Source organism: Acomys minous, assembly GCF_964271855.1.
Source record: "Acomys minous genome assembly, chromosome: 11".
Classification (NCBI taxonomy): domain Eukaryota; kingdom Metazoa; phylum Chordata; class Mammalia; order Rodentia; family Muridae; genus Acomys; species Acomys minous.
The window spans coordinates 73,823,088-73,836,961 of record NC_140492.1 but is presented as its reverse complement, the minus strand read 5'-3'; the positions used below and the strand labels follow the sequence as shown (position 1 = coordinate 73,836,961).

General features: G+C 45.4%; 1 protein-coding gene across 1 annotated transcript in view; it reads right to left on the bottom strand.

Moving 5' to 3' along the window:
- Positions 1-13,874, bottom strand: part of PI4KA (phosphatidylinositol 4-kinase alpha) — a 128,328-nt gene that overhangs the window by 87,954 nt on the left and 26,500 nt on the right. Inside the window, exons 4-7 of the mRNA XM_084800346.1 lie at positions 10,410-10,498; positions 5,878-5,950; positions 4,844-5,103; positions 1,639-1,705 (exon numbers count right to left, since the gene is read on the bottom strand). Coding sequence (XP_084656472.1) covers positions 1,639-1,705; positions 4,844-5,103; positions 5,878-5,950; positions 10,410-10,498 — 489 coding nt within the window. The remainder of the gene's footprint in view (positions 1-1,638; positions 1,706-4,843; positions 5,104-5,877; positions 5,951-10,409; positions 10,499-13,874) is intronic.

Below are 13,874 nucleotides of genomic sequence, written 5' to 3'. Positions count from 1 at the left end.
CTTTCAGATTTCACAGGCATCTGCACACATGTGCACATTCCCATATACCACACACACACACACACACACACACACACACACACACACACACAGCTCCAGGGGACCTGACACCCTCTTTCAGATTTCACAGGCATCTGCACACATGTGCACATTCCCATATACCCCCCACACACACACACACTCAGTTAAAATGATAGAAATAAAACCCCGGCTAAGCCTGTAGCATAGTGGTAAAGCACTTGGCTAGCTAGCACAAGTCTTGAGCTTCCTTCACAGTACAGGAAAAAGAAAAGAAGAAAGTGCGGTGGTTTGGATGAGAACAGCACCCATAGGCTCACGTGATCGAAAGCTTGGCTCCCAGCTGGTAGGACCGCTCAGGAAGGGTTAGGACACGCAGCTCTGTTGAAGGTGGTACATTACCGTGAATGGGGTTTTGAGGTTTCAATAGTCTATGCTAGGCCTAATATTTCTCTCTCTCTGCCTCTTGGCATTCAGATCAATATGAAAAATTTTTAAATAATATTTTTATGTTTTTTACATATACATTTACATTATTATACATATAGACAATAAACTACATACAGCAAGAAGAACCATGAAACAATCAGGAATTATATTAATGTTACATTCATATTGTTTTGGCTATTTGTATTTGGCAACCTTGAAGAAAACATTTTCCTATCTTGGTGAGTCTAAAATTCTGAATATAAATCAATATCTATCATATCTCATCTCTATCAACTTAAAACATCAATCTAGACCTAAGAGCATATTAACCCCTAAACAACTAAGCTTAAACGTAAAACTAAACTATCTGGTCTTCAACCCCATCAGAGACTTGAGAAGGAATAAAGTTTATTACCTGAGGAAATAGGAAGTGCAGGTTAGCAGCTTCCAATTTGAAAAAAAAAAATGACAGTTTACTGCCTGAACAGTCACCCATAACTCTATACCGTTGGAGCATCATCTTCAGCCTTCTGGCCCAGTATATCTGACAGACATATTTGTGAGGCAGGAGCTATGAGGACTTGCTTACCCAGTCTTGGCAGAGTTTGGCCGTCAACTCTGCCTGCATCCAAGATGGCCTATTTTTAGGCAGAATTCTCAGTGGTTGAAATGAGGACATTTTGCCCAGTGGGTGCTTTGCCACCTTTGAAGTCATCTCCATAAGGAGGTTCTTTGCTGTTCACCATCTTCTTTGAGGTCAGCTGGGTGAACTGAAGGCTCTAACTGTAGCTCCAGTGCCATGTCTGCCCACCTACCATGACACTTCCTGTCATGATGACCACGGACTAACAATCCCCTGGCACCAAAGGGAAGCCCCCAGTTCATGCTTTCTTCTCTAAGTCATCTTAGTCTCACAACCAACAGGACAGTAACACACACACACACACACACACACACACACACACACACACACACGTACATACTCACACACACACATACACACACACTCTCACACACACATACACACACACGCGCAAGTGGAGAGACATAAAATGAAAACAGAAATAAAAGCTCACCACTCTTAACTGCATGATGACAAGGGTCAGCCCAGCATCCTTCACATCACAAGAGACTACTGTGAACCTGTTATCTGATATTAGATCAATACTATGGTACCAAGGTGAAACCTACCTTCAAAGTAGTGAAAAGCAGATCCTCCTGGGGAGCTGGGAGGGGGCATGCCACGTTCTGGGCTGACCTGAAAAGCCACAGGGTATACATCACAAAAGGCTCCTGGGACCCAATACCACCCTGCAGCAGAGGCTCTCTCTGCTGCCCAGCTGTCCATACTTGAAGTCCAGTGTCAAAGCCTTATTCCTTGCTGAAGTCCACTCTACTACAGCATTAAAAATTTTTTCTGCATAGAGTATATAGTACAGTATTTTCTATTTGCTTGCTGAGCTGAATCTTCCTCCCACCTGTTTTAGGTGGACAAAGCCTTGCTACCCAGCAGTGGTCAGACTGGAACTTATTATGCGGACCAGGCCGTCCTCCGCTCCCTGAGTGCTGGATTACAGTGTGACCAGGCCGTCCTCTGCTCCCTGAGTGCTCGATTACAGTGTGACCAGGCTGTCCTCTGCTCCCTGAGTGCTCGATTACAGTGTGACCAGGCTGTCCTCTGCTCCCTGAGTGCTGGATTACAGTGTGACCAGGCCGTCCTCTGCTCCCTGAGTGCTGGATTACAGTGTGACCAGGCTGTCCTCTGCTCCCTGATTGCTGGGATTACAGTGTGACCAGGCTGTCCTCTGCTCCCTGAGTGTTGGGATTACAGTGTGACCAGGCCGTCCTCTGCTCCCTGAGTGCTCGATTACAGTGTGACCGGGGTGTCATCTGCTCCCTGAGTGTTGGGATTACAGTGTGACCAGGCCGTCCTCTGCTCCCTGAGTGCTCGATTACAGTGTGACCGGGGTGTCATCTGCTCCCTGAGTGTTGGGATTACAGTGTGACCAGGCTGTCCTCCGCTCCCTGAGTGCTGGATTACAGTGTGACCAGGCTGTCCTCTGCTCCCTGATTGCTGGGATTACAGTGTGACCAGGCCGTCCTCTGCTCCCTGAGCGCTGGATTACAGTGTGACCAGGCTGTCCTCTGCTCCCTGAATGCTGGGATTGCAGTGTGTAGTCTCACCAGCTAGAGCTAAACATTTCCTAATATTTTGTGTCATCTTTTTTCCACAAGACTTACACGTACATACATGTACAATACATGCACACATGCATGCATGTGGGGTTTTTGAGGAGACAACCAGATTCCCTGGGATTGGAGTGAACCCAAGCCATATGCAAGAATAGTGAGTATTCTCTGAGCCCAATTGTATATATTTTTGCTGGTGTGTATGCACATGTACGTATGTGGCTGCTTCATTCAAGTACATTTGTGTGAATGTGTACGTGGAGGTTAGAGGACAGTCTCAGGTGCTATCTGCAGGAAGGCCATCATTTCCTTTGAGTCAGTCTTTCATTAATCTGAAGCTTACTGATTAAGCTGGACTGGCTAGCCAGCCAGCACAGGGACTGCCTGTGCTAGGATCACAAGCGTGCACCACAAACAGCATTTTTCTTGAGTTCTGGGGCCTGAACTCAGGTTCTCATGCCTGCAAAGCAGCACTGACAGGCCAGCCACATTCCTGTTCCCAACTGCAGAATATTTTTAATTTAAATTTTAATTTTTATTCCAGTTTTGTGTGTATGAGTATTTTATCTGCATGTCTGTCTGATTATGTGCCATACGTGCGCCTGGTGTCCCCAGAGGCCAGAACCGAGTACTGAACCCCCTAGAACAACAGTTAAATATGGTTGTGAGCTGCAGTGTGAGTGCCAAGAGCCTCTCAACTATATACTTTTTACTGGCACCAACTACCTCAGAATGCAGGGTGGGGGAAGGCACTGTAGCTCAGTTGGTAAAGAGCTGCCTATCATGTAGGAAGCCCTGGGTTCAATGGGAACACCCACTTTTAGTACCAATCTTTCAGGTGGGAGACCCATCTTTAATCTGGGCCACACTTTCTGGGGTCAGCCTATACAAGGGTCACGGAAGAAGAAGCTTGCTCTCTGCACTGCCGGCTTTTGTTCTTGCTGGCCAGTCCATTAGGGCCTACTTCTTCAGGATTCTGATGTACACTGAGGCCCAGGTGAGCCAGCCAGCCTCGTACACTGAAAATTTCCTGGGTTCTTGGTCCTTCTGTTGGCAAATAGCCATTGTTGGACTAGCTGGACCACAGCCTGAGAGCCATTCTAACAAATGCCCTTTCTGTATCTGCATGCAGATGCATTCTGTCAGTTCTGTTCCTCTGGAGAGCCTGATTATACAGATCCCCATGACTGCACATCTGTAATCGGAGCACATCTGTAATGGAAGCAGGAGACCAAACTCAAGCTCATTCCCAGCTCCATAGCAACTTGGAGGCCAGCCTGGGCTTCAAGTCCCAAAATACAACCCCCACCCCACAAAAAGGGAAATTAAAGACAGAAACAAAAACAACACACAGGAACAGAGTCTGGCAACAAACCAATCCACAACTATGACATCACTGGCAAATCTTAGAAGCCTGGCATGGCAGTGGTCTCCCATGTTCTCAGCACTTAGGACACAGAGACAGAGATGTGATTTTGCTTTGCACGTTTAAGCCTAGGGGGTCCATCTCTGGTATGATAAAGAAATCATTTTGAAAAGCCAGGTATAGCCAGGTGTGGAGGCACACGCCTTTAATCCCAGCACTCAGGAGGCAGAGGCAGGTGGGTCACTGTGAGTTTGAGGCCAGCGTGGTCTACATAGGGCAGCCAAGGCTACACAGAGAAATTGAAAAAAATAAAAAATAAAAAAAATTTTTAAAAGTAAAGAAAAGTACAAAAAGGAAGAAAGAAAAAAAAGAAAAGCCAGGTGTGCTGGTGCATCCTTGGAATGGCAACACTGAGGAGGCCAGATGTGCTGGTGCATCCTTGGAATGGCAGCACTGAGGAGGCCAGGTGTGCTGGTGCATCCTTGGAATGGCAGCACTGAGGGGGCTGAGGCAGGAGGATCTGTCTGAGGCTATCCTACTCTGCAGAGTGAGCCTCTATCCCAACTTAAGAAAAAAGTCTTAAAAGAGATCGGTTCTTCAGCAAGTGTGGTGGCTCACATCTGTAATCCTCGCATGAGAGGGTAAGCAAAGGAGACCACAAGTTCTAGGCCATCTGGGCTACAGTGAGTTCTAGTCTGGGCTGTAGGGTGAAACCCTGTCTCAAATACAGAAAAAAGGGGACAAATCTTTTGATTATAATAAGAGAACACATATTATTTCTTTGCCTGAGCACTGACTGAGGGTCTCCTCCCTGAGCCCTCCCCTGGGAATGCAGCCCACCTGAGAAATGCTGGACACACTGCTGGTTTTCCTCTTCAGGGTGCCCTCCTGACAGACAGTCAGCAGGTTGCTGGGCAGGATGGAGCGGAAGTCATTGAAGGAGCGCCTCCGCACACCCTCTAGCTCCTCTGGGATTCTCAGGGAGTGAGGAGGGACTTTGGGAAAGAGCTTTGAGAGGAGAGACTCTTCTGAGTTGCTGTATCGTCCAAATGATCTTGAAATCCCGATCAGGCACGGGACCGCGTGCTTGCAGAGGTACTCTAGACGACCAAGGAGAGTTAGAAGATGGAGTGACTTATGACAGCCACATGGCACCAACTTGTACCCACAGTGACAGGGTGAACATATGCTTAAGTCTGGCATTACCAGTAATGTCAAACTGTGCCTGTCACCTTTGCATTCCTTGGGAGGGCCTGGTCTATTCATGCACATCCCAATCGGTCATATAGTTGGGTCATGTTTAGCTACTGTGGCCACCTCAGATTACATTCTTTGTCCTAGTTACACTACGGGAGAAGTGACCTGTAGAAGTCACCTAAACTATCCCTTAAACTATTATAGCAGGCAAAACTGAAACTGGGGATGGTGAAGTTCCTGGTCAAGGATACCAGGCATCTGTACACAGTGCTGTGCTCACAGCCCCATGTGGCCTCTCAGCACACCAGCACACAACAAACGTAACCCAACAGAGACGTCTCTACCCATCAGGTACATATGAAATATAAAAAATACAAAACAAAGAAGCAGAAAACAAGGGAAGAGAAAAGATAAAAAACAGCCTTGAAGGCCAAGCAGCACCTAACGAACTTGCAAACCTGCTGAGCTGAGTCTGGATCCCATGGCAGAAGGAGAGAACTGACTCCTGAAAGTTAGCTGTGTTTAACCACACATAGGCATATGTTTGAACGCACACACATACACAAACACACACACACACACACACACGCACACTCACACACTATATGCAGACACAAATAATAATAAATACAGTTTTAAAAACTAAAAATAAAAATCTTGAAAATTTACAATCATACCTTTTTCTTGAATCTCCAAAGCCTGGCACATTTCCAAAAGGACATTCAAAACCTGCAAAAGTGCCTCTAAAATCTGTAAAAAGTAAAGGACACAAAACAAACCTGTTACCAAATAGGATAAGTATTAACAAAGTTCAGTCAAAATTGGAAGGAGCTTTAGACATTATCTTACCAGGCCTGCCCATGCCCCACAATAGCTGTGTCTTGCTAACTCAGGATGAATCAAAAACCTTGCCTGACTTCCTGAAGCTTGTAACCACTGCCTCGGGCTGGTTCTCTCTACTAGGTCCTCAAATTGTCTCTTTTCCTGGCTAAGGGGGCTTAATGCTTTCAGTTTTACTCTGTATGATCATAATTTCTTCATTATACTATGTCATTTCTTACCATAACAGACTAATTTTATACATCTTACTTGAAGTGTGGGACTCAGAGCACATACATGGATGCTCCAGAGATGCAGGAACTCACCCAGAGCAACCTCACATCCATCACGGTCTATACTTCTTTGTAAGAGCCATTAGGCTTTTGTTGTTATTTTTGTTTTGTAAACACTTCACATTCTTGGCTACATAAAACATTTAAAGTCTCTTCTCATGTGTTGTCTTTTTTTCTTCTTTCTACATGCTGTTCTTAAGCTACAAAACATATACTTACACAGTAGGTACTTTTTGTTTGGTTTTTGTTTAGTTTTTTGAGACAGGGTTTCTCTGTGTAGCCTTGGCTGTCCTGGACTCACTTTGTAGACCAGGCTGGCCTCGAACTCACAGAGATCCACCTGCCTCTGCCTCCCAAGTGCTGGGATTAAAGACATGTGCCACCAACACCTGGCTGGGTTTTTTTCCTGGCTGGTACTTTTAAAATGTGTGTGTGTGTGTGTGTGTGTGTGTGTGTGTGTGTGTGTGTGTGTGTGTGTGTGTGTCTCAGTAGACTGGGATGCAAAATGCAGGCAGAGGGAAAAAAAACAGATGTGACAAGATTTGTTCATAAGTAGTCAATAGTCTACTATTTCCCTAATATTAATACTACTAAAAATGGTAGGATGAAGCTGGGCAAGGTAGCACACATCTTTAATCCCAGCACTCAGGAGGCAGAGGCAGGTGGATCTCTGTGAGTTCAAGGCCAGCCTGGTCTACAGAAGTGAGTCAAGGATAGCCAGGATTGTTACACAGAGAAACCCTGTCTTGAAAACCAAAAGACAGGGGGTGGGGTGGGGTGGGGGGGACGAGGGGACAGGGAGAGGGAAAGGGAGAGAGAGAGCGTGCGCGCCTTACTGTTTAACATGTATCTATTCATTTACCAGTTCTGTTCCTCTAGAGCAGTGCTTCTCAGCCTTCCTAATGCTACAACCCTTTATCACACTTCCTCATGTTGTGGTGACCCACACCATAAAATTATTTGTTGTAATTTTGCTACTGTTTTGGATTGTAATGTAAATATCTGTGTTTTCTGATGGCCTTGGGCAACCCCTGTGAAAGGGTCACACAAACCCCAAAGGGGTCGTTGCAACCCAAAAGTTGAAAAGCACTGCTCTAGAGAAAGAGCCCTTACTGATACAGATTTTCACACCAGAAGTGGCTCTAGAGCAGCAGAAGTGTAAGGGTGAGTTTTAAGTATCTGGAACAGGCTTCTCCATCCTTACCGAGCCTCTCCTAGGAGCTCGGAGAGAACTGAAAGCCCGGGGTGGGAACTATATCACAAACTGAAGATGACAAATGTATTTGATTCTCCTGATTCACCAATGGATTTGAGGACTCTGTATATAAAACTTTTGACAGTTTGTGGAAAAATAAAGAAAATGAAGATGCTGGTTGGTTGCTTCCAGCATCTCTGGATAAACTGGCAAAGAGAAAGAATGAACTCCATTGAAATGAATCAACCAACTTCTAGCATCTCAGAATACAGTGAAGGAAAACAATGAATTCAGTGATAAAATTGGGAACCTCCAGATGCACACAACAGGCTAAGGTTTCTAAGTGTGCCCTAGAAGAGAATCTTCTCTCCAGCAGCCATAGAGCTCAAGTTGCTCTGTGGAAAATCAAGCCGCAGCCCTCATGATAAGATTGTCATAATTACAAGGTCCCAGGATCCTGGGCTGGAGAGATGGCTCAGAGGTTAAGAGCACTAACTGCTCTTCCAGAGGTCCTAAATTCAATTCCCAACAACCACATGGTGGCTCACAACCATCTATAATGTGATCTGATGCCCTCTTCTGGTGAGCAGGTGTACATGCAGGCAAAACATTGTATATATAATAAATAAATCTTTTTTAAAAGTGTGGGGGAATACTGTATGGATGGAGATGTATGAAAAAAAATTATTGAAACCAAGAACTCTGAACCCCCAGATTCTTAAGGGTTTATCTCACTCGAGGAAGTAGTCTTCCACCCTCAGCAGAAGATGGTCTCCCACCCCACCCCTTCTACTGAGGAAACTAATCCTGCATTGCCTGCTACCCCAGCAGTGACTTTCTCTGAAGAAGATGCCAGGCAAGATGACACTGATGTCCCTCAGGGCCACTTCCAGGCCTCTAACCAGACCCAAGGCTGAGCTGGCTCCTGGAGGGCAGAGAGCGTGTGGTTCACAAGGAGATGATGCGCTACTCTACCCAAGAGCTGCTAAGTTTGCTGACTCACTCAAGCAGAAGCCTGGGGGATGTCACAGCTCAGGAAGTCCAATCCGCAGCCCAAATGTCCAGAAATGAGCATAGCTGGACTAAGGAGGGTTCCTGAGGTTAGATAAAAGCCAGCATTCTTCAGGAACTTGTGAAACTCATTCCCAGCTACCAAAGGGAGTCATTTCCTTTACCTCTGGCAGAAGAGACCTATGGTGACCTGGGGTCCACGCTCGCCTCTGGCTCCCTCAGTGTTCCCCACAGCCCCAGGCTTCTCTCTGCATGGTTACGCATGCTCCTTATAACCAACTGGCAGTCTCACTGGGCTTGCTCTGTCTCTTGTGGGTGGGCAGCCCTGGATGAGTACAATTACTTGCTCTTGCTCTATCTCTCACCTTCTCTGACAGGGAATATGTGTGGCAATGGATTTTAAGGATGTGGGATAATGGTGGAAGGAACATAAAACTGCATCAGGCTGAACGGAGATTCTAGGTGTAATATGGAAGCTCGCACAGTTAAAAAAAAATGGATGGCAAAAGTTTGTTTGAATGGTTGACTGAAGCACTGTCAAGAGGACCGCCTGAAAAAGGCTGGAGACGCCTGAGATCCCTTGGCTTAGTGTTGGTGAAAGGATTTGAAGGCTGAGGGAAATTACAGTACTAGAGTGGGCACAGTGTGTAAAACCTACTCCTCCATAACGGGGCGGCCCAGAAGACATGCCCTTCACTAATCCTATAAGAATAAATGTTGATAATGATAATAAATCCCTAAAGGCAAATGATTGTATTAGCTAACAGGCACTGGTGTCTCTTCACTACTGCCGGGAAGAGACACCATGACCATGGCAACTCTTAGAAGAGAAAATATTTAACTGGGGATGGCTTACAGTTTCAGAGCTTAGTCCATTATCATGATGGCCGGGAACGAGGCAGCAGGCACGGCAGGAGAAGGAGCTGAGGGCTACATCCTGACCCACAGGCAGAGAGAGAAGGGGTCGGCCTGCACAGGCTTTTTGAAACTTCAAGTCTCACTCCTAGTGACACACTTCTTCCAGAAAGGCCACACTTGCTAATTCTTCTTAAATAGCGTAACTGCCTGATGACTAAACATTCAAATATATGAGACTATGGGGGCATTCTTATTCAAAGCAATGTCTGTAAGGCTTAACTTGCAGTGGTCAGCGCAGGCCAAGTGAACTTTACGGAGGCATGACTCCTATGGACCTTTGCTGTTTGCAGGATGCGTTTCTGTTGTTGTTGTTGTTTTTTGTTTTGTTTTTGAGGCAGGGTTTCTCTGTGTAGCCCTGGCTGATTTGGAACTCACTCTGTAGACCAGCTCACTGGTAAAGAGACTGCTGAGAAAGTACTGGTCTTTTTATTTTATTTTGGTTTTTTGAGACAGGGTTTCTCTATGTAACAGCCCTGGCTGTCCTGGACTCCCTTTGTAGACCAGGCTGGCCTAGAACTCACAGCGATCCACCTGCCTCTGCCTCTGCCTCTGCCTCTGCCTCTGCCTCTGCCTCTGCCTCCCGGGTGCTGGGATAAAAGGTGTGTGCCACCACACCCATTAAAAGTACAGGTCTTAAGTTTCCAGCATCAGAATGAATAAATGTATACATACATGCATGCATACATACATAACACATGCATACATATATGCATGCATAAATAAGGGATTTTATACACAAAGGTAAAAAATTCAAGAGGAAAACACCGATGTCCTCCTCTGGCCCCTGCGTGTGTGTGTGTGTGTGTGTGTGTGTGTGTGTGTGTGTGTGTGTGTGTGTGTAACAACACCTATACATGCATTTACAAACAGTAATAAATAAAACCAACACAATGCAATCATGCCTCACAGTCCTTTTCATTATTCTAGACCTCTTTTCAATTAGCATCCACGACTACAAGTTCCAAGTGCTCACCTCATCCCTCAGTGAGGGGTCCCTGAAAGCCACATCAGACAGCAGGGTCACCAGGCAGAAGCTGAAGCTCTCTGCAACTGGGAGGTTACCTGGAAGACACGAGGTATGAGTGAGATAAAACAAACAGCTGGATGTGGTGCCACACACCTGTGATCTGAGCACAAAACCAAAACCAACCCACAACCAGACAGACAGACAGACAGACTGACATACTGACCACTTGATTCAGTATGTTCCTTTCCTCACACAGCATGTCAAAGAGCCAACTTAAATGAGGTAAGAAAACAGATGTGGTCGCTCAAGCCTGCATCCCAACACATAGGCAGCAGAAACAGGAAAATTAGAAATTCAAAGTTACTCTCACCACATAGGGAATTTGAGGCCTGGCTGAAATACATGAGGCCTCATCCCTCAAAACAAACATATAGACTTTTGCTTTAATTTTTATGATTGTTTTTTACTACGTGTGTGTGTGTGTGTGTGTGTGTGTGTGTGTGTGAGAGAGAGAGAGAGAGAGAGAGAGAGAGAGACGTGTGATACATAAGTGAGACACAGCATGTGTGTAGATGTCAGAGGACAACCTGTAGGGTCAGTTCTTTCCTTCCCTCATGTTGGTCCTGGGGACTGAACTCATGGAAACTGATTGTGACCTTGAGCTCTTGTGTTTGTGTGTGAGGACACACGAACATGCCAGAGCATCTTGGAGGGTGGAGGATAACCTCAGGATTTCTGTTTGTGCTGCACTGCGTTTTCCAGTTGAGCTGACCTTGCTGTAGTAGTGCTGAGATTTCTGGGGCCTGACTGACCAAATCCAGCTTTACAGTCTGAACTCAAGGCATCAGACTTGTGTGGCCACCTCCCTGAGCCAACATTGGACTTCCTGCTTCAGCCTCCTAAGTGCTGGGATTACACATTTGGTAATGGATTATTAGTTCCACAGCTAGTTCCTGTGGAGCCAGGGCTTCAGGCACACTAAAGGCAAGCATTTTAACAAGTGAGCTATATCTGCAAGCCAAGACACAAATCTAAATAGAGTATAAGCAACAGTAGATGACTGCTAACCATCAAATACATATTAAATATCACTTTAAGAAGAATAAAGCAGTGCCAGGCGTGGTGGCACAAGCCTTTCATCCCAGCACTCGGGAGGCAGAGGCAGGTGGATCACTGTGAGTTCGAGGCCAGCTTGGTCTTCTACAAAGCAAGTCTAGGACAGCCAGGGCTACACAGAGAAACCCTGTCTGAAAAAACAAAACAAAACAAAACAAAACAAAAACAAAAACCAAAAAAGAAGAAGAAGGAAGAGGAGGAGGAGGAGGAGGAGGAGGAGGAGAAGAATGAAGCATATACAAGCACGTGTTTATACTGTGTTAGATGTTGCACCAAGTCTCAGGACCTTGATTACTGAACCACATACCCCTGGAAAACTAAGCCTAACAACAAGGAAATTCTTCAAAGCAATTAAAGCTGGAAGAAGTACCTTACCGTAAACACCAAAAGTTATGCATATGCAGCCTTTCTGTCAGGTGTACCTTTAAATGTTACAACTACCCTATTATTTCAATCATGATTATCATGTGATATCATGAATAATCTAATCAATCTTAATACATAAGAGTACCCGCTTTTTCATGGATATATTCTCAGTATATGACAGCATACAATATATAGAAGATTATTAGAATTCTATCAGAATCTTAAAATGCTACCTGGGTAGCTCTGAAAACTGTATGTGTATCAGAATCATTTTAGGGTTTACTATAATTTAGATTGCCCACTTTGGGAACCACTACTCTGGATTCAAATAATATAAGTTATATTGCCTTTCAAAAAAAGAAAGGGAGCTGGGCATGGTGACATACCCCTTTAATCCCAGCACTCCAGAGGCAGAAACAGGAGGATCTTTGTGAGTTCAAGGCCAGCTTGATTTACAGAGTGAGTCCAGGACAGCCAGGGCTACACAGAGAAGCCCTGTCTCAAAGGAAAAAAAGGGGGGCAGGGAGTAGGCTGGGACATGGGTCAGTAAGTACCTAACAGAAGGCCCTGGGTTTGATTCCTAGCAACCACATGAAAAACCAGGCACAGGAGCACACGCTTATAATGCCAGTGTCAGCGAGACGGGGACAAAAGAAAACAGAAGGATCCCTGGGTTTGCTAGCCAGCCTAGTCTACTTGAGCTCCAAGATGGCGAGAGCCCTCTATCAACACACATGCACGCGCGCGCACACACACGCACGCACGCACGCACGGTGGGGGTATAGATCAGGTACAGGTGTTGTCTATAAAGTATGAGGCCCTAAATTCAGTCCCAAACACAATATAATTTCAGGTACATGACTGAAACCCCAGTACTAGAGAGGCAGAAGCAGGAGGATCAGAAATTCAAAGTCAACCTCATCTATTTATTGAGTTTGAGGCAAGGATTATATAAGACCCTATCCCAAGGGAATAAAAAATTAGATAGATAGGTAGGTAGATAGATGATAGATGAGTAAAATAAAAAATTTTTAATTTTTTTTTAAGATTTATTTATTTGTTATTATGCATACAGTGCTCTGCCCGCGTGTACACCTGCAGGCCAGAAGAGGGCATTAGAGGATACAGAAGGTTGTGAGCCACCATGTGGTTGCTGGGAAATGAACTCAACACCTCTAGAAGAGCAGCCAGAACTCAACCTCTGAGCCATCTCTCCAGCCCCCAAAATAAAAAAAATTTTAAATGCATATGAATTCATTCCATTTCTTTTTCCTTGTTTTCCCTTTTCTTTCTTCCTTCCTTTCTTTCTTTCTTTCTTTCATTGTTGTTGTTTTGAAACAGGGTTTCTCTGTGTAGCCTTGGCTGTCCTGGAACTCACTCTGTAGACCAGGCTGGCCTGGAACTCAGAGATCTGCCTGCCTCTGCCTCCCGAGTGCCGGGACTAAAGGTGAGCACCACAGTGCTTGAATTCATTCTGCTTCTATACATGCCAAGGTTCCCCTGAAGGCCAACAGGTAAAAGTACTTCTCACCAAATTTAGCAAGCTGGGTTTAACCCTTTGGTCATACAGGGTAGAAGCTCAGAGACAGTTCCTAAAAGCTGTCCTCTGACCTCCAGATGCACACTGTGGCACACAAAATAGACTTTTCTGGTTTGGTTTTGTTTTGCTTTTGTTTTTGAAGATAGGGTTTCTCTGTGTAGTCTTGGCTGCTCTGGAACTCCCTTTGTAGACCAGGCTGGTCTTGAAGTCACAGAGATCCACCTTTCTCTGCCTCCCAAGTGCTAGGATTAAAGGTGTGAACCATACAGGCATAATTTCTTTTGCGGGGGGGTAGTTTTTTGAGACAGGGTTTCTCTGTGTAGCCTTGACTGTCATGGACTTACTTTGTAGACCAGGCTGGCCTCAAACTCACAGAGATCCACCTGTCTCCGTTTCCCTAGTGCTGAGATCACAGGTGTGCGACACTGCGCCCAGCTACCAGGCATAAT